The 20,413-nt window shown below is 50.4% G+C and overlaps 2 protein-coding genes across 3 annotated transcripts; one reads left to right on the forward strand and one right to left on the reverse strand.

The window, feature by feature from the left end:
- Positions 1-5,813: 5,813 nt before the first annotated feature.
- DUOXA2 (dual oxidase maturation factor 2) lies at positions 5,814-10,826 on the forward strand. The gene is made up of 6 exons (XM_072345732.1): positions 5,814-5,960; positions 6,100-6,157; positions 8,865-8,999; positions 9,193-9,406; positions 9,952-10,166; positions 10,621-10,826. Exons 1-6 carry the CDS (start codon positions 5,814-5,816, stop codon positions 10,824-10,826), a joined length of 975 nt encoding a protein of 324 aa, XP_072201833.1.
- A 2,112-nt stretch (positions 10,827-12,938) lies between these two features.
- DUOXA1 (dual oxidase maturation factor 1) lies at positions 12,939-18,231 on the reverse strand. 2 transcript variants are annotated; one of them, XM_072345498.1, is made up of 7 exons: positions 18,148-18,231; positions 17,524-17,677; positions 16,745-16,802; positions 15,913-16,047; positions 15,567-15,780; positions 14,707-14,796; positions 12,939-14,063 (listed from the first exon to the last, which is right to left on the reverse strand). In XM_072345498.1, the coding sequence occupies exons 2-7, from the start codon at positions 17,668-17,670 to the stop codon at positions 13,910-13,912; spliced, it is 798 nt and encodes a 265-aa protein (XP_072201599.1). In that variant the 5' UTR covers positions 17,671-17,677; positions 18,148-18,231; the 3' UTR covers positions 12,939-13,909. The 2 variants fall into 2 exon arrangements, with proteins under 2 accessions (XP_072201599.1, XP_072201598.1); XM_072345497.1 differs by having other exon boundaries at positions 14,707-14,921.
- Between the last annotated feature and the right edge of the window lie 2,182 nt (positions 18,232-20,413).

A 20,413-nucleotide genomic window follows, 5' to 3' on the forward strand; every position in this document is an offset into this window, starting at 1 on the left:
CATCTTGGATGAGTTGCGTTACCAAGAAATATGGAGATATGCAGATTTCCCAGATTTTCCTACATTGCACCATCACAATTCAAAAGTCCCTTTTAGCCTTTTTGTTTTTCACCCCCCCCAATTACTTGAATCAATTTATGAGCAACTTTGGTTTCAGAAAGGCTGCCAGCAGTTCTGCAGGTTTTATTTTTGACCTTCTGCTAATCGCAATAGAGGTTTTTCACTGATTATTATCAGTGGCACAATTATAGCGCCTATGTCAGTAAGTATATTTATCAATGTGCCTGATGAAGTGGGCTGAGATTTACCATTTGTTGTTAATTGCACTTGTGAAGTTGGATACTTATTTCCAGGTTGTGAACGCAGCATAGAAACCTGAATTAATGCACTGCCATCAGAGATCTCTGGAGTTCCAGGAGCAGCAGAACCCGTTCACCATCACCACGTGATTCGTCTCCTGCGAGATTTCTCTCCTGCTCACCCACAGTGTACAGAGTCACAACCCTCATCTACAGCTGAGGCCTGAAGGTGAAGATCTACCAAAGTCAGAAAATGTGGCATAAAGCCATGACCCAAAGCACAATACCGCAGGTACAGCACAGCACCTGTTCCCCTTCCCCTTGCTTGTTCTCACTGAGTGTGAGAAGAAAATAATTTTGAGAATTCCTTCTGTCTCTGAGCACACCTCTCATTTTCTCAGCTAAAGGAATTACTCTTGATTCAGACAAGAGACAACAGGCTGGCTCTTGTGCACTTCTCATCTCTTATCACCCAGTCCATCCCAGACTCTGGGAAGGCCTTGAAGAACTTCGAGCCCTGGGCAGACGGACTCAAGGCCAGTATTATACAATCAATGTGGCTGCCTTGATCCAAGCAGTAGGTTGGCCAATAGGATCCTGGACCATGCACTCTTTTCCAACAGTGTGAAACTTCCATGTCATGCCTTTCCATTACCTCTGTGCTTTCCCATGAATTATTATCATATCTAGAGTGTGTCTCTCCCAAACAATCCTCAAGTGCAATCTATCTTTCCCAGGAACACTTCTTCACAACAGAACTTGGACTGTGCGGACGTGGGGGGCACTGACACATGTCTCCTGTCTGTCTTTCTCCAGCCATTGCTGGGAACCCCTTCAAAGGCAAGGCTGAGTGACATCAATCCTTACAGGATATCCTCAAAAAGGGGAAGATACACATCTAGGCTTGGGACCCCATGTCCAAGGAAGATGGATCTTCCAAGAGCAGTACTCAGCTTTCCCCATCAGCTCCCTTCCCATGCTTTCCTGGTATGGTTTCCATGAGTTGAGGACCAGTTGCCTGGCTTCTCCAGAAAGAGTTTCCTCTTTTCACAAGTGCCTCCAAGCCTCCCAAACTACCCAGTGGTTACCCTGACATAATGAAATTGAGAGCTGCCTTGGAAGCCCATGGAGCAGTTTGTTGGTTGAAAGATTTCCAGGTTTGGTTCCAAAGACTTGTAAAACATATCAGCAAGTTTTCAAGGTCTGATGAGCCCTCCAGGCTTTGCTGTTCCACAGATTCCCTGCACCACCTTGGGAAAACTACTCCCTCTATCTGTACCCAATGGAAGCAAAGATCAGCTTCCTCAGTCCTGTCTTCTCCCATCAGAGAGGAAACCTGTGGCCTAAAACTGAACTTTTACGTCCCTCTGAGTATGTTGAAACCCTGATGCAGATAATACAAGCATGTGGCTTCCTCCCATAGCTGGGAATCCAGCTCCACCTGATCTCAGCAGATTTGACTCCCCCTGAGTCAGATCTTTATCCTCTAAACATCCCCGGAGGCCTTTCCAGAGCCATGTGTCAGCCAGGACTGTGAGGCCCATCAGTATCTTGGAGAAGTGGCAGCCCTGTGGCTTGGCTAAGTGTTATCATGTAGGTAGAAAAGAGCAAATTCAAGGCACCTGTGAAGCCTGGAGCCTGATTCCTATGGTCCCAGTTAGTCACAAATTCTTTTCTTGGTTCCCCTCCCACGCTGGTGGGACAGACTGAGGGACTGACACTTAGCCATCCAGCACTGGAGTTTGGCTGCATCTCTCTGGCCTTGGATGTTATCCTGAAAACAACAAAGCTGGGAACACACTGTGGATGACATTCACACAGGGATTGGTCCCACCCAGAAACACTTTTGGGACCAGATGCCCCAGTGCCACCACAGTGTACATGAGACATTCTCTCCTCAGGTGAGACATAAATCCCTTGGGGTTCCTACCTGCCCACTTAGTGCCCTGTGCCCACACAGACATGCATAACCCAAACTCCATGTCCTGTGCCTACCCTATTCTATGGCTGCAAACCCTCACATACAGGGATACGCGTGGCTCCATTGCACCACACAGGAGACAGGAGGGAGACATGCCTGACCCCATCCCACTCTGCCCTCACACAGGTATGGACACTCATGACCCTGACATCCCAAGTCCTCCATGCAGGCAGGGACCAACCTCCCCAGTGCCCCGTACAGGTGAGTGCTCCAAGCAGGCCAGGGCACTAGCCCACATCCCTCAGTCCCCCATGCAGAAAGAGACATATAAGCCCATCTCACCATTCCCTAAGCAGGAAATGACACCAGTGGCCTAGCCACTAGGAGCTCAACGAGGTGGGGAGCCATGTCCCCATCCCACCCTGTCCATCGAGTTGGCACAAAACGTGTGGCCCAACCCCTTCCATTTACCACACAAGCAGGGACATGCATAGTACCCATCAGGCAGTGTCTTCAATGCAAGAAGACAGAGGAGTAACACAACCCTTTGACCTCGCCACTCCCTACAGACAGCCATAAAGCTTATCTCCCCCCATGCAGAAGGGACAGGTGCATCCCGGATCTCTCGGACCCCACGCGGGCAAGGATAAGCAGAGCTCTGATCCCTCAGACTCTGCACTGGACACACATGTCCCGCCCTGGCTCCGGCACCATCCAACCCCCCGCGCATGTGAGTCACGCGTGGAACCGATCCCCGTCCCTCCGCGCAGGCAGCGACCCCCAACACCCCCCGGCTCCCCACGCAGGGGAGGACACGACTCGCGGCACTCACCTGTCCGGAGGTGCAGACGGCAGTGTGGCGGGGCGGGCCGTGCCGGCATTTACATAGCGCTCCGAGCCCGCCGCCGCCTATAAGAACCGTGCTCGGGACGGTGCCACCCGAGAGCCGCCGCTACTGCCGCCGCCAGCAGGTAAGTTGCTGGAAAATGACTGCCGCGCCCCGCGCCGCCCCGCCCGAGTCCCGCTGCCCGCCGCCGCCGCTCCCCGCTGGGGCGCCCTGATCCGTCCGCAGCCCTTCTCCAGCTCCGGGGAGCTGGTGCCCCCCGCGCGGTTATATGGCTCCCGGCTAGGTGAGCGTGGGCAGGAAAGGACGAATCGCTTCCCTAAATTCAGTTATTCCTTATCTCGTTTTGACCCTCTTCCGAGGGTGGGAAAATAAAGAATATCTCCATCCCTGAACTGCGGCACTAATTGTTCAGTTTCCAAGGGTGAGGGATGGCCCTGGAAGTTTTAGTGGGAAATACCAATCTGCAGCTCTCAGCAACTATATGGGATTGCTGCTGACTCTGCTGCAAGGTTTGGACTGGACATCCAGCCTGACACATTCTATGGCAGGAAAATATGATTTCTGTCAGTGGAAACTGCTAAGGTTCCAACATTCTGCCTCCCTAGCCCTTCACCCTTGCCAGTACAGAATATTTTAAACCAAAGATAAACTCTTTTTTTAAATGTCAATTTCTACTAAATGACTGAACTCTTCCTTGAAGAAATCTTTCATCTTTTTGTCTCTGCACAATGACAGAGGAGATGGCAGGGGCTCTGGAGCTGCATGTGTGCTTCTGCACTGGATGATGCTTTCCAAGGTGCAGAAACTTCCATTTCTTCTGCCCTGAGCTGCAGGTCCCAGTTTTCCACTTAAAAGATGTGAAAATACCAGGGAATTGGTCGTCTTTGCAGGAATTCAAGTGGGAATGGTTGGGCTGGCAGCAACAGAAAGCACCATTTCCCTGGAAACTCCCCCCAGAACTGCTCTCAGAAGCGTAGAAGAAATGCATGCATCCTTTGATACTGTTTGAAGGTTAAAGTTAGATCAAAATGGAAACATTTTCCACATTATGTGCTGGGTTTTCAGTTCTTACTTGCTGCTTGTAGTTTATTTTAATTGGCAAAGGGTTGTGTTTTGGTGGATGCAGTCAGGGAAAGCATTCCTTTCCTCCAGGCACTTTTTGAAGTCAGGTCAAAGATGTAGTTGGAAGAGTGACATTCAAGCCATATCAGGATTTGACTAGCTGTAGTCTAAATGAGTTATTTCTGCTCTATTAGACTCCTATCTCAGACTACAGACTGTCTGTGTGTATGTTTGATGGAACCCTCTGACTGGACTTCAACCTAATATTGGAACTCAGTTACAGCTCCTTCTTGTCAGCTAATCCTAGTGGCAATCGTTCTGCAAGGCTGGCCATCTCTGTGCTTAGCTGTCCAGGGAAATATGTTGGAACAGTTACAGCCAAACAACGCAAGCTGAGCTTTATAAGTATGCTTGGTGGCTCTGTTACTCTGGAACTGAGTGTCCAGATGAGAGCTGGAGCAGATGTGAGCCAGGCAATTTCCTTGCAAAACCAAGTGTCTGTTAAATTGTTTGCTATAATGGTCTCTGTTTCTTGACAGAGAGGAATTCTGAAACAAAGTATTGCTGCCCCCAAGAAACTGATGTAAGACCCTTAGTGTAATTCCCTCCCACTTCAGGGGATTTGAGACTCACACTTTTGTGGCTGAATTGCTTTCGGTTGGATCTTACCTAAAAATATGATTATTATTGTTTTCAGAAAATAAGAATAAAATCAACTCCTCCATGCAGGGACAGAATGAAATTATATTTGACCATGAGTCATATTAGCTCTGGCATTCCCTGACTTCTGAAGACTTCCCAGGGTAGTAGCATACAGAGATGCTATTAAATAAGGAAAATGAAAGGACGAAGCATGTAATTGGTTTCAGTGGAAAAGATCTAATTCAGAAATGGGGGAAGATCAGTAATTGCTAGGACTGAAGCGTTAGTGGGAGTTGAAAGTAATCAGTGGGAATTGCACAGGTCGTCTGCTGCTTGGTCTCATGTAGCTCAGTCTGCTACACCCTGAAGTTTGTTCCTGATGCTTACGTGCTCCAGTGCCTTGTGTTCTTGGACCCATATCCCAGGACTGTACTTTGCAGTTCCTGGGAAAAGCCTCTGAGGAGAGGGGGTAGAAATGGAGGTGGTGGGTTTGCTCTGCTTCGTGTTGGTGCCCCTGGCTGGGATAATTCTGCTTCCGTTAAGTTAACATTCTCAGTGATTCCTCATCATTTTGGAGGAATGCTGCATGTGCCAGCTCAGAGGAGCAATGCCTGCTGGCTTGCAGACTTCCTGGAAGGGCACACCACAAAGTGGAAGGCCCTGGCCACATCAGCTGGAAGGGGATACCCGGCTCTGCCTGGGGAGGAGCTGCTCAGCAGGTTTCTGGGCTTGGGCTGCTCCCCACAGACTATGGTTGTGGTTCCTCACATTGCCATGAACCCTGGCTAAGTAGTGAGCCAGGAGCCACCTCTCCACCCCTGAGGGCTTTGGGTACTCCTCTGCTGGACAGTATTTCACTGGGCTTATTTCCTTGCAGCGTTACATTTTCTTGTCCCTCTGGAACAAGAAATTGAGGCCATCCTTTCACAGCTGGTTCTTCCAGAGCTGAGCTGGAACTGGTGACCACAGACTGGAGAAGCCAACGAGGCAGCCTGAGGCCTGTGCTGTCACCACCTCTCCCACCATCTCCTGGAAGTGCAAAATGACTCTCTTTGATGGCATCTACCCCTTCTACACACAGCAGAGGAAGAGTTTTGTGTTCGATGTCAACACCATCATTGTGGTTATCGTCTTCCTGACACTGGCTTCCACCTTCCTGCTCATCATCCCAGGCATCCGTGGACGGGCGGTGCGTGACCCTTCTTCCAGGGATAAGCATCCACTCTCCTCATTTTTGATGCCAGGGTGACTCTGGCTGGCTCAGGGTGAGGCAGGAGGAAAGCCAGGGGCTGTTCTCCGTGCCTGACATCCCATCTCTCTCCACACAGAGACTGTACTGGATGGTTCGTGTTCTCTTCAGCCTGATGGTGGGAGCAGTGATTGTTGGTAAGTGCTGCGCACCCCTCCAAGGGCAGTTCTGAGAGTAAGATTTTGCCCTGGGGCAGGGTCCAGGTCCAGCATGATTGGTGGCTTGGCAGGAGCTGGTTCCCCTACCCCTGCTGCACAAAACAGCAATGCAGATCTCAGGTGGGCTTCCTTACCATTTGAATCATAGAATCATAAAATCATTACGGTTGGAAAGATCACTAGGCTCATCTCATCCAACCATCAACCCATCCCCACCATGCCCACTAACCATGTCCCTCACTTTCATATCTGCATGGTTCTTGAACACCTCCAGGGATGGTGACTCCACCACCTCCCTGGGCAGCATGTTACAGTGCAGCACTGCTCTTTCAGAGAAGAACTTTTTCCCAATATCCAATCTGAACCTCCCCTGGTGCAACGTGAGGCCATCGGCTCTCATTCTATCACTGTTACCTGGGAGAAGAGGCTGACCCACACCTCACCACAACCTCCTTTCAGGGAGTTGTAGGGAGCGATAAGCTCTCCCCTGAACCATCCCATCTCCCTCAGCCGCTCCCCATAACACCTGTGCTCCAGACCCCTCACAGCTCTGTTGCCCTTCTCTGGACACATTCCAGGGCCTCTGTGTCTTTCTGACAGTGAGGGGTCCAACACTGAGCACAGCTCTGGAGGAGCAGCCTCAACAGTGCTGACTATAGGGGGATGGTCACCTTCCTGCTCTTGCTGGCTGCGCTATTTCTGACACAAGCCAGAATGCTGTTGGCCTTCTTAGCTACCTGGGCATGCTGCTGGCTCAAGTTCAGCTGAGTGTTGAACAACAGCCCTGGATCCTTTTCCTCTCACAGCTTGCCAGCCACTCTGCCCCAAGCCTGTAGCAGTACTTGGGGTTGTTATGGCCAAACACAGGATCCGGCCCTTGGTCGTGTTGAAGCTCATCCCATTGGCCTCAGCCCATCAATGCAACCTGTCTGGATCCCTCTGTAGGGCCTTTCTGCCCCCAGGCAGATCTGCACTTCCTCCCAACTTGGTGTCATCAGCAGACTTACTGAGGGTGTACTCAGTCCCCTCACCCAGATCACCAATAAAGATGTAAAACAGGGCTGGCCCCGATACTGACCCCAACACAGGGGCTGTGAGCACTTGCTGTGCCCGTGTGCACTTCTGAGTCTCTGCCTGTTCTAATGGCACTGAGGAGCTCCATGTTCCTCCAGCTGCACAGCCTAGTGCCAAGAGAGCATGGATAAGGAGCTTGGACTGCAGCCAGAAAATTTGGAGCCTTGCAGTGATGTAGAGAGAGCAAGAGAAAACAAAATAGAGTCAGGATGGAAGTAGGGGGTAGAGACTTTCCAAGGAGCAAGGCAGGAGAGAATTTGATTGGGCAGAGAGCAAGAAATCTGTGATTAATGGGACTGATACTTGGAACCAGCAGGGTCCAGGCTGTGGGCATCTCAAATTTGGACAGAGCTGTGGGGTGTGTGAGCATCAGCCGCAGTGAGGGGAGGGAGGATGATGGGTGAGAAGTGCAACCGGTCCTGACCCTAAATCAAGGAAACTGTCCAGGAGCCCTCTAAGGAGAGGCGTTAAAGGCCAGGGCAGATAGCAAAAAGCTACTTGGAGCAAGATGATGAGGCACAGCCTAAATGAGCCCTAGGTCAACTCGAGGATAGAAGAACATAGCCAGAATGTGAGTGGCCACAGCACTCTGCTGTCTGACACGTGGGTTGCAGGGCCTGGTCTGCCTGCAGTGGTCACCCTCTGCTTGGAAATGTCCAGGCTCTGGGAGATGCTACCAGAAATGTTGGGCTGCAGCTGGCAGAGGGGTGGGGACAGCAGCTTGCTCCACAGCCTGAAGTAGTTCAGCCATGGCTCAGCCCTGGAGAACCCTCCAGCACTGCTCCCTGGACAAGGATGCAGCCAGGTGCTGCTTGGGTACGCAAGAAGAATTGATTGTTTTAAAGCCAGAGTCGGGATTTCTGTCTAGAAGCAGCAGGGCACACTCAGTGCTGCAGCCAGGGAATGTCCCCGCAGAGCTGCTGCTGGATCAGTGCTCTCACAAGTTGACCCAGCAGCTTTGAAAGGTCTTGGCAGCCTGAGGTTCAGTCCTCACCCTTAATTATAACTGCCAGAAAATTAAGTCCATCACTAAGTGAAAGTGTTTCAGAAAAGAAACTTAAAAAAAAAAAACAACAAGAAAACATAGAAAAGGATTCCAACTCTTCCTTCTCTCCCAGCTGAAATGGCGGCATTGACCACCCCTCTCCACCATTGCTATTTGACAAAAACTCCAGTGAATTTTTATTATTCACTAACAGCGTGATCAGCTGCTTAACAGAGAGCTTAATAATGGCAATCAAACTCACCCTGCTGCTGAGGCTGAGGAATGAGCTCATTTCTGAGCCCGGTCTCCCAGCGCTGTGGTGCTTGCCATGGTGGGGAGCGTGTGGGGAAGTGCCGAAGAGGATGGTCAAAGTGGATTCAGGTTGTGGGGATCAGCTCTCCCCACCTGCAGGACCGAGGGAGTGGATGCTGAGCGAGAGGAGGACAAGAGCTGTGCCAGGGCGTGGGGGGCTGGTTGTGGCACGTCTTTGTGGCTGAGTCATCTCTCCTGCCCTTCTTACACTCCCTTGCAGTGCTGCAGTGGGAGTGCAGCAGCTTGTGCTTGCCCTGAGCTCAGTAAAGCCCTGGAGTGAACCCTCTTTAACCCTAATCAAATTCTTTCTGGCAGTTGTCCAGTTCACGGGGGACTGGGAGAGCGGCTGGGTGACAGCAAACACCTCCTACAAATCCTTCAGCCACGCCGTGGTGAATGTGGACATCGGGCTGCACATCAGCCTGGCAGGGGTGAACATCACACTGGTGGGTGAGTGCTATTTCGCTTTCTCTTCAGTCACAGCTCTGCAGAGACCATGGCCATAGGAGCTCTCTGAGAGCTTTTTTGATAGCCTTGGTTTTACGAGAGGATCCTGGGAAACCTCTTGTCATCGAGATGCTCTTGGCTGTCAGTACCCATTCTATTGGGCCACAGCAGGACCTTAGTCCTCTTCCTCTGCCAGGAAACCCAGTGAATCAGGTCAACGAGACCATCAACTACAACGAGCACTTTGCCTGGAGCTTCGATGCAGACTACGACCACAGCTATAGCGAAGGCCTGGAGAAGGGACTGCCCAGCCCCATCCTCTACGTGGCAGAGAAGTTCACCACACACAGCCCCTGCAACGTGCACAGGCAGTACCGCATCTCCAGCCACTACACATCAGCCAGTCTCTGGTGAGCCCTTATCTACAATGATGTGGCCTTGTTCCTAGGACTGTCAGGGTGGTGAGTGGTGGGTGGCAATTGCAAGCTGCTATAAGGAGAGCCATGTGTGTGGAGGGGGCTCTCTGAGGTCTGCTTTTAGACTACTGGCCCCATGCAAGAAGCAAGAGCTCCTGGACCACAGCTGAAGGCTTCCCTTGTAACCTACCAAGGTACTGCAAACAGCTCATACCTACTTCTACAGGTTTCTCAGTCCCATGTGCTGCTCTCTGTTGTCTACCCTGCACCACACTTAGGTGGGCAGGGAGCTGAGGTGGTGTAGAGGTTTAGATATGCTATCTGTGCTTTTGCTTTCTGGACATGGCAGTGTGAGCATTACACATCTCCCTGCTCAGCCTGGGAGACCAGGGATCACCCCAGCCTGCCCACAGAGCTTCTTGACCTCATGCAGTGCAACCAAGACCCCAGATCTCTTCTCCCTCCTGGAAATCCTTAGGTAGAGCATCCTAGTCAGTGGCACTTGTACATATTGTTCATTGGTCTTCTCTTGTCTCTAGGGTGGCCTTTTGCACTTGGCTCATCTCCAATATGCTCTTCTCCACACCCGTTATACTCTATGGAGGCTACATGATCCTGGTCACAGGGGCCTTTATGATCTTTTCACTGATCTCCTTCTCCACTGTGAGGAACTCCCTGGTGTGCCCAATCCAGTTTGGGACCACATCCCTGCAGATAGGCTATGGGGGATCTTTCTGGCTCACACTAGCAGTAGGTAAGTACATCAAGCTACATTAGGTCCCACCACCATGTCCCCCCTGGGTGTGCAAGAACCCCAGGGCTTTCTCCTCCCCAGTGGAAGTGAGGGAGCTTGAGACTGCAGCCCAGTTTAAGCTTACCGTGTGGCTTGATGCAGCAGCTCCCAGCAGAGTTACAGAGAGGGCTGGCAGAACTGGGAGAAGCATCACTGTCTTGAGGGTGCTGAAGAGATTTTTAGCTCCTGAGTTGCAGCAGTGCAAAGAATTGGGGATCAGTTGTCTGGGTTTTAAGACTTAAGTTCTTGGATTTTATGGTGGTCAGCACAAGCAGCTGAAAGCACCTCATGGAGTGGAAGGCCATCTTCTTTAAGAGAAGGTGTCCCTTGGTTGGGTGCCATTGTAGTAAGGATATGGGGTGGGAAATGTACTGATGTTTACAGGATTGCTCATGGAGAACATATTGTTTTCTAGGCTTGATCTGTTTTGTGGCTGGAATCACTGTTGTTGCACTGCACTACTTCAACTCTCACCTACTGAAAACTTTCTTTGATCTCCATGAAGACAAAGCAGAGGACTATCGAGAGATGACTGAAGTGCATGTCAACCTTCGATTCATGAACAGTACACTCTCTCCTCCTCAACCCTCCGAACTTACCCTTAACGACATCAGAAAGTAAAGTTTTCCTACTCATTACCTGAAGGTGGGCCTAAGAGTGCAGAGCACTGACACTTCTTGATATCTCCTGAGACTCATCTATCCATCTAGTTGCCTTTGAAGAGTGCACAAGTCCATGTTAGGATGAGGACTTGCTCAGAACTGCCTTTGCAATCCCTGATTGTCCTCTGCCGGACAAGGGCAGGTTTGCAGTGAGCCAGCAGGCAGCAGGCAGTCTGTGCTGCTTCAGACCTGCAACCTGAGCTGCAAACTCACCTGGAGATCCCTGTCTGAGAAGTAACTCCTGTTCCTGATCTATGCCCTGCCACAGCTTGGTGCAGGGGGTTTCTGATGGCCAGTTCCCATACCAGTGGGTGGGATTTCCTATACTGGTAAGCTTTCTCTTTGAGGGTGCCCACTACTCCAACAGCCAGCAACCAAACACAGTATTTATTTCCCAAGCACCGACATCTAGTGTAGACCTTTAGATGTTCCTAGGAAAGCCAGGCACAGACCCAAACTCACCCAGGCTGGATGCTGTGTGAGCCAGGGTATAAAAGATGGCTACAAAATTAAAGACTGAGCAAACATTCTAAGGAGCTTGTCAGTGGGAATGTGGTGATGTGATTGTTTTCACTTTCAGACTTGGGTTTTATTAGATAAGAGTTGTAGCCTAACACAAGCCAAAAAGATGCCACGGGAAAGATGGGAGAAAGGAGAGTGTAATTACACCCATTCTCTTGGATGGGCTCCATCCAAGTGGAGCACACTTGGACTGGCTGAACTTACCACAAAATGCATCCCTGAGTCAACCCCAGCCTGCCTGTAGCCAAGGTGAGAAACTGAGTGCATCAAGTTATGTGATTGCAAACAAAAGATGAACTCTGGCACTAAACCCACCGGCCCCATGAGACTTATGTGCAAGGAGGTAGTCATATCTGGATGCTGAAGAAGGACTCTTGCTGCTTCATTAGATTACTTTCTCCTTTCATGTGATATTTGTGTCACTTTGGTGTGATTTGTTGCAGGCAAGAATTATTGATTTTAATGATTTTTTACTGAAAACTACTTCTTGGAAACGTTTTGTGGCTGGTTTCTTCAATGGGAGATGTGGAGCTTGTCTGCAGGCAAATGCCTGTGAATACCCACCACTAGCATCCTTCCATGGGATGACTGTCCTGATGGAGGTACCCCCAGGAAGGGTGAGATTCAGCATGGATAAAGATGCCTTTGATAAACTTTGGGGTTGTGTGGCTCCTGGGCTGTACTGCTGCAGGTTCTGCCTCTTCCACCCACTGCAGATCCCAGTTTCCTGGCTGAGCCAAGACGCTGTTGGACAATGAGACATGAAGTAATTGCCATCAAAGCCCAGGTTTTTCTGGTCCCACACTACACAGACCTGGCCTGTTGGACACAGGGAATCTGGCCAGACAGTCTGTGCCAGCAAATGGAGTAAACACCACAAAGTATCCCTGGGGCTCTGCAAGGATCATGGCCTTCATGCCTGAAGGCACACGGTGCCCTGGGACATGCAGCCTTCACACCACCTAGCAGGCAACTGCCCTGCTGGAAGGATGGGCTGTAAGTGGAGACATGCTGGTAAGGGCAGAGGCTTATAAGGGCTGAAATTCGATTCTATGTTTAAAAGACTTCTGTTTCACCTCGGATCTTTAGGCTGTAGTATCTCCTAGTAGTTGTCATAGGGAATGTCCTAGCTGAGGTTTTGAAAACCCAAGGAGTTCCATTCTGACCTATTTCTAAATGCCTTGAGGTCCTTGTCGAAGGACTTTCCATCTGGAGAGGGATGGGACAAGTTGCTAAGTACCCCATCCCCAAGGGCCCTGCACCAGGCCTTCCCTCTGTTGGTCTGGGGATTGCACTCAACAAGACCTCCTCATGTTCAGGGTCACTCAAACCTTCCCATATCCTAGTTGATTATTTACTTGGGGATTCTCTGATACTCTACTTACCATTTGTCCCTGAACTATTTAGCCACTGTCAAATGTCCCATGTGGGGCCACAACAAGGCTGTCACTTCTTCCCTTTCCTATGATCATGTCAAAGGATCAGCATATCCCCAGCCTATCAGGACTCAGAGGGATTCTTTTACTGTCATACAGGAGAAAGACTGGGTCCAGATTACTTTATTGAGGCAGAAGGGACAGTAAGTGAGTACAAAACAGAGAAATGGTGTTGCAAAGCCGCACAGAGTTAAAGGGATGCAAACCTGAAATACACACCCTGCATGACCAAGGTACCTGCTAGCTACCAGCAGCCAGGAGTGGTTGGCCACATCCACTGAGGGTCTGTAGGATTACATCTTTGCATGCCCCATAACAAGTGGGCAAGTAAGCAGCATGAAACCAAACCTAGGTACCCTCCTCCTGCAAATTGTTTACAGACACTGACTGGGGCATTGGGGAATGCACTTCCATTCCTTCCTTCTCCTCTCCTTCCCACCCACCAAAACAGATTATCTTCCTTGCAGAAGGCCATAAGAGTCTTGGTAGTTCACATTTTGTGATCATCACTGATGTTTCTGCCTTTGACATCTGATATGTATCTTTGACATCCAGGAAGCCTCCAAGATTTAGTATTTCTGCTATCCAGGAGGTCTCTGGGGTTTGGTATCTCTGACACGCAAGAATTCTGCAAGACTTGGTGCCTCCAACATTTAGGATGCCTCCAACGTTTGGTGCTTCCAACACTGAAGAAACTTCCAAAGTTTGGTACAAACAACATCCTGCTAATTTGTGGGATTCCTTGCTAACCCCTCCTTCACTCCAGACCAAGAGCAGGTGCTGCGGGTATTGTACTGTCCAGAGCTCTGCTCATTCTTCTCTACCTGTTGTTGGGAAGAGCACTGTTGGGCAGAGTGGGCTTCTTGTGGACCTTTTGGGTGAGTGTGCTATTGGGATGTGTGTAGGGGTTGCTTCTCCTTTGGTTCATACTTATATGTTTATTATATAGATTTGATTCCTCTCCAGTTTCTTTTGGTTTAGCTTCCATATCAAGGAGACCTCCAAGACTATGTTGTTTTTGTCTTACAGTTTAGTGGCTGTCACCTCACAGAGCTCACCCAGGGGCACCATCAGTACATCCTGCTCAGAGGAGCTGGACTCTGCTGGCAGGTGGGACTTGTCCCACCCATCTACTTCTTCTCTCGTTCCCTCCTCCAGGTTGAAGACAAGCTTCAGTTTCTGCGGGTGCACAGAGTTGAGAACAATCACACCCAGCCCCAGCAGCAGGCAGAGCAGCCCTGAAATACACAGCATGGAGAGATGCATTGGCCCCAAATGCACTCCGGGCCCATCCAGCCACAGACCTAGGGATGAAGACTAGAGAGGATAGAGGCCAATGGGATGTGGCATCACATGTGAGGTCAAGAGAAAGGATTATTTCTGCTCCCAGTTTCCTACAGCAGCTTCACAGCTGGACACAACTAGACTCTCCAGTACAAAAAGCTGTGGCAGAGGGCCCAGACAGTTAGGTCTAAAGTCCACCATGTATGGGGAATGGTTGGAGGAAGTACGTTTGTTTTGCGGGGAAAGGAGAAGCCGTCAGAGGGACCTAATTGACACCTTCTGTCAGTGAGTGGAAAAGTTGTGGGACAGACCCTGAGAGGTGAAGAAGACCTTCCATGGTCCTGAAAGGCAGAGGGTTGATGCATGGGGACATCAGCTAGAAGCCTGACATCAGCTACAAGGCCCTGGACAACCTGATGAGGCCTTGACATTAACTCTGCTTCATGAGAGATCCCAGAAGGTTCTTCTAGGCCAAGTCTTTTCCTGATTTATGTCTCAGGACAGAGATGATTTTGGTCACTCATATGAGTGTGGATGAAGTACCACTGAGATTATTACTGCAGGAATGAAGACCAAAAGCCCCAGTTAAACACTCACCTGTTGTGAATGTCAGCCAAAAAGATTTGCCGTAATCTGTTTTCAGGGAGGCTGACCCAAACTGGATGGGACACTTTGGGATGTTCCTCACTGTGATGAAGAAGAGCAGTGAGAAAAGCATCAACATGGCAGTGAGCAGGAGCATGTAGCCGCCATAAAGGAGGACGGGCATGGAGAAGAGCAGGATAGAAATGAGCCAGGTGCATAAGGCCATCCTAGGAAAGAATCACAAAACTGAGCTGATAGCATTCTATGTGGGCATGTCAGTTCCTGCAATGGTGAAGAGAGCGCTTCATACCTGGGGACATTCAGCACTGAACTACGTGAGACTCTGATATGTTCATTCTGGGTAGGGGGCTCAAGTGGAGACCCCCAGAGGCCTCCTTCAGATTGTATCTTTCTCTGACCCTGTGGTCCTTCATAATTGGCCAGCCCCAGGTGTTTCTTGTCTATTCAAGGGGAAAAGGACAGCCAAGGAGACCTCTGTCAGAAGAATCATACCATGGGCCCTGCCCACATCTGATTCAGCAGCTGGAGTGAGCCCAGCTGCATAGTGCCTTCTGGGGAGGTGAGTCTAAGAAATTGTTCTGAATCCAAGAACAACGAGGCAGAATAATTTTAAATCAACATCCTTGCCTTGAGATAACCAGCTTCTCAATGACAGGGAGGTTTGGGCATGGCCAGCTATTTTTCTTGAGTGTAAAGGAGATGTGGGCTGGGCCTGGCTACTGACACACCTGTGAGGAATGTCAAACCACTCTTCTCTGCAGCATCTTTCCCATGACTTCTGAGACATTTAGAGATGCTCGGACACCTTTCTACCTACAGCTTAGCAGAACTTACCTCTTGCTCCACCTTACCACAGCATAATGGACGCATAGCAGCTGGAGATGCGGTACTGCCTGTGCACGTTGCAGGGGCTGTGTGTGGTGAACTTCTCTGCCACGTAGAGGATGGGGCTGGGCAGTCCCTTCTCCAGGCCTTCGCTATAGCTGTGGTCGTAGTCTGCATCGAAGCTCCAGGCAAAGTGCTCGTTGTAGTTGATGGTCTCGTTGACCTGATTCACTGGGTTTCCTGGCAGAGGAAGAGGACTAAGGTCACCCAGCCTTGGAGGCAACTCCAAGGTTTCCCAGTACACATGCCCACACCTGAGTGGACAGTGGCCAAACTTGTGTCCAATCTCTTTGGGTTGCAATACGCACTCACCCACCAGTGTGATGTTCACCCCTGCCAGGCCGATGTGCAGCCCAATATCTGCATTCACCATGGTGAGGCTGAAGGATTTGTAGGAGGTGTTTGCTGTCACCCAGCCGCTCTCCCAGTCCCTCGTGAACTGCATGGCTGTAAAGATGAGGGATTAGCTTTGTCCTGGTGGCCAGACATCTTAGGGACAATGTACACTGGAAGGACATACTGTGTGCGCCTCCATGGCCCAAGCAACATTCCAAAGGCAAGGCCTGGTTAATAAGCAGGATTATGAGCAGAGAAGCATGGTCCATGCATGTACCTCCCCTAACACCTACCCACTTCCCCAGAAGCCCCATTGGGGATTCTTTCTCCTCATGCTCAGCTCAGTCCCCAGCCCTAGAGGCAATGGGACTTGTGTGCGAGTGCCATCCAGGCACTGATCTTCCTCTAACTGCAGCCAGCTTGTCTGGGTCTCCTGGCAGACAGGAAACCAGCAGCGGTCCACCAACTTTTGGAAGGGAAGTAGCTGAGTGTCTGTGCTTCCTATCATTGCTAATGCAAGAAGCCTTTAGATATAAGATTAGAATTTCAGGTAGTTCTGTGTGGAGCTGGGAGCTGGACTAGATGACTCTTGCAGGTCCCTTCCAACTTGGGATATTCTATGATTCTATGACACTATGATTGTCCTGCTGGGCTCAGATCCTGGGTGGTTTGGTCTTCCCTGTGAGCTCATCTTGCAAGATGGATTCAGCTGTTCTGTTCATCTTCCCACCTTACTCCTCCATGCTCTCCTTGTCCGTCCTTTCATTTTCCCATCTGTTTCTGAACACACTGAGACCTCCATACTCACTGAGGATCACTGCTCCAATGAAGAGGCTTGTCACCACCCGCAGGAGCCAGAAGAGCCTCTGCAAGTGGAAAGCAGAGTTGGAAACACACTCAGATTTTGTGACAGGGCACTCAGCTATTATTAGATCCCACCAGAAATAGACCCCTCCTGCACTTGGGGAGCAATCCCATGGGCTCCACAGGTGAGTAGGACAGGGGAAGGACCTGTGGCTTGGGCATCCTTTCCGTGTTATGGCCAGCATGGAGGCTGAGGCAGAGCAAGAAGGTCAGACCAACCCATTTGAGAAAACTGTGCCCATCCCCTTTCTGGGAAGAATATAGACACTCCCTTTAATAGTCCTGAGTTGAAGTTTCCACACTTATCCAAACCTGATGTGGGAAATGCCTCTCCAGCAGGCTCCTGGGGCTAGGTGAGTTTGCCAGGCATCCCCAGGGGGCTCAGTGAGTGGTGCTGAGGCATGCACACTGCATACCATCTGTTTTTTTGGGGATTCAGAAAGGTGGAGCTAGCCCTTTGTGCCTCACCCAGTGAAATCATTCAGGCTAATCTAGCCAAGAGCTTGCCAAGCTCAGATCTGAGCCGACTGAAAATTTGGGGTGGTGAACTCTGGCCTCTCCAGAGTCTGTAACTCATCCCTGTGTCTGAGATCCCTCAGCCCCAGCCATCAGCAGGTCCCTGCCCCATAGGCACATTTAGTCCACAGGCCTGCTGTAGAGGAAGGAGGTGGCAGTCAGGCTCTACCCAACACAGGGCTGAGTTCCCCTAGCTCCTCCACTTACCCCTTTTCCCCGGATTCCTGGCAGGATGATGATGCAAGTGACCAGTGCGGAGAGAAAGACAGAGGCAATGATGGCCCAGGTGGTATCGAAGGGGAAGCAAGCATTGGTGCCAGGGTAGAAGGGGAAGGAGCCATCCCAAAGAGTCATCCTGTTGCTTCAGGGATGGAAGTCAGTACTGAGAGCCTCCAGGAGCACACTACTGATGGATACGTCATCTGCCCGTACTTCCTCTGACCCAGCCTGCCCCACAGAGCCATCTCCTGTCCCAGGGTGTTGGGCACCACCCCCAGTGCACACCTCTAAGGAGGGTGGGGGGTTCAGTGGTTTGTGCCAGTTCTTCTGAATGGCCATCCCTCCCTCTTTGTGTCTGTACAGGGGCAAGTACCTCAGTCCCTCTCTATGAGCACCACCACTGTGAGCTGAGGGGCCCCTGGGAGCCCTCCCTTCTGCCCAGACAATGTCCAAACTGCAGGGATCTCTGTTGCAGTGCCTCAGTGTGCCTCTCTGAGAGAGCCTCTCTGTTGCAGTGCCTCAGGTTTGATTTGGCCAAGATGCTGCCCAACAACACCCCTGTCTGTGAGTGACCAGTCAAGCAGAAAGCCCTGCACCCCATGCAGCACCTACCTCTGCTGTGGCCAGTACCGGAGCACCCACCGATCCCTGGGCCAGTGCCTGCTCTGAGCTGCTGCCTTTACTTTCCCACGCTGCCTCCAGGGCTATGGGAGAGAAGCCAGCTTGGCGTGTTTCTTCCTGAATTTGTACGCTGTGTCCCGCCTCCTCCAACACTGCTGCCAACCCCAGGACAGGCAGAATGCAAGGAGCGAAGGAGTGGTGTGGCATCTCATAAAGCTGCAGAAGTGAGAGGTCCTGAGAGGCTTTGCCTTCTTTTATTTTGTTTTATTTATTTATTTATTTTAATGGCAGGAAGACAGCAGGGCTACCAAGCTCCCTGGGAAGGCAGCAAAGTCCTCATAAGTGCCATTGTGCCCATAAAATGCATGATCCAGCAGAGCACCCTTGCTGGGATGCCTACCACCATTGACCATGCACCAGAGTCCATCTCCAGGGAAATTTTCCCAGTAAGGTCCCATCCAAACCCTTGGTTACTAGGCAAGGTGACAGTGACACAGAAGTAGGACAGGGGATCAGCAGAGCCCAGAAGACCTCCAATAGGGATTTATATCCATCCCCTTGGTGCCAACGATGCAGTCAATGTTCAGGAGTTCCACTGGTTGTTCCCATTGCCCCTCAGTCATGTTCTTGAGCATAGATCTGGCATTAAGCTAGGGCACTTTGAGGTAGAGACAATCAGTGTCCCCCCACCCAACATCCTGTCACTGGAAGAGGTCTGGGTGGCAGAGGAAAAAGGTTTCACATTTTCCAGACCATGTGAAATGAGATGGGGTGCCCACCAGATAAGAAAAGGCGTATCTGTCACAGGGCGCTGAAGTTGATGGGAATCCAGAGACACTGTGGATCCAAAGATGGGGGAAAAGACCTGACATCTCAGCATGTGAGACCTGTAAAACAAGTTTGGCTGAGAGAACAGGGCACAGCATGACTTCTCTCCCCTCCCTGTGACTGCTGCCTGGCTCAGCTCCTGACAGGCCTCCATCCTCAGCAGATTTATCCCAGGGCTGTCCAGTAGCCTGGTTTGAGGAACAGAGCGATCGCACCTGCAACTTGTGTCATCCTACAGGTCATATCCCTCCCCACCCACTTCTGGGGTGTTAATCCTGAAGACACAGGGAGCAGCTTTGAGTAAACACCCACCTCTTCCACCATTCGCAGCTCCTGCCAGGTCTGCCCACTGCCTGGCCTTACTGGCTTGGGTACTGTCATTGGCCAGGGAGAGGAGAAATGCCTCAATTAAACATATCACTCTGAGGGCTTCACTTTATCCCTGTGATTACATTCCACATTCAGGAGTCTGATAAACTAGGCTCATTTCCTACTGGCTCACGAGCTGGGAATACCCAGAATGTCAACAGTAAATCAAGCCGAGTTGGGTTGTTTTATTGTTCATCTTAGTGCAAAACTCTGGAAGCAAGAGCATTATCCTGTGCAGGGCCAGTAGCAGAGCAGGTTCAAATGCTCAGGTGTGTGTCCTTGGCCTGGGAAAAGTCAACCACTGCACCAAAATCTTCCTGAACAATTACTTTGCTCAATTACTTTGAGGAAAGTGTCAAGGTTAGCAAGTTGGGTGAGGGATGGGATAGGAAAGAAGGCTGTCAGTGAGTAGGATTGCCATAGGGTGCCACAATCCTCCTAGTGAGAACTGACACAGGAGAGACTTCAATTATGCTATCAGGAATACTTCATCCAGAAATTGTGTTGAGTATCCAGCACTTTGCTCCTTCCAAGGGTCATCGAAACTGTGCAGAAGAGGAATAGGCCACCAATGGGACCTTTAGAGGCGCGTGCCAGAAAGTCCACCATGCTTGGGGCTGCCTGATCACCACAAGGCTCAGCTCCATTCAGGCTCTCAGCATGTGCACTTGGAGCTCCAGATCACAGCAACCTGGCTGCTTTCCTTAATATCTCAGTCCTTACCCACAGACTCTATGTCTTACCCCATAGGAGCTGCAAACAGTGTTCATATTGAGTAAAGTGTTGCCTTGAAGTAGATTTTACTGTCTCAGCTTGGAGAGTCCCTTCCAGGGGTTCAGTTTGACATCAGAAGAGGGAGTTGACCCTTCTCAAGCTTTTCTAGGTCTTGTTATTTATGTACTGCACGATAATTAACAGTCCCAGGCTGCAATTTAGAGATAAGCTTTCTCTCTTCATCCCTGCTTTTAGAGGTCTGATTAAAGCAATACCCATTTTTCCATGGAGTCCTGTGCCTAACATCTCTCCACATCATCCTTAAAATTAACGCACAGAGCTGTGC

This window comes from Excalfactoria chinensis, chromosome 10 (assembly GCF_039878825.1).
Source record: "Excalfactoria chinensis isolate bCotChi1 chromosome 10, bCotChi1.hap2, whole genome shotgun sequence".
Taxonomy (NCBI): Eukaryota; Metazoa; Chordata; class Aves; order Galliformes; family Phasianidae; genus Excalfactoria; species Excalfactoria chinensis.

Coding starts and splice junctions, on each gene's coding strand:
- DUOXA2 (XM_072345732.1), top strand. CDS start 5,814: ATGACTCTCTTTGATGGCATCTACCCCTTCTACACACAGCAGAGGAAG. Junction 5,961..6,099: donor CAGGCATCCGTGGACGGGCG/GTGCGTGACCCT, acceptor CTCTCCACACAG/AGACTGTACTGGATGGTTCG. Junction 9,000..9,192: donor GGTGAACATCACACTGGTGG/GTGAGTGCTATT, acceptor TTCCTCTGCCAG/GAAACCCAGTGAATCAGGTC.
- DUOXA1 (XM_072345497.1), bottom strand. CDS start 17,670: ATGACTCTTTGGGATGGCTCCTTCCCCTTCTACCCTGGCACCAATGCT. Junction 16,048..16,744: donor CATTGGAGCAGTGATCCTCA/GTGAGTATGGAG, acceptor TCATCTTTACAG/CCATGCAGTTCACGAGGGAC. Junction 15,781..15,912: donor GGTGAACATCACACTGGTGG/GTGAGTGCGTAT, acceptor TTCCTCTGCCAG/GAAACCCAGTGAATCAGGTC.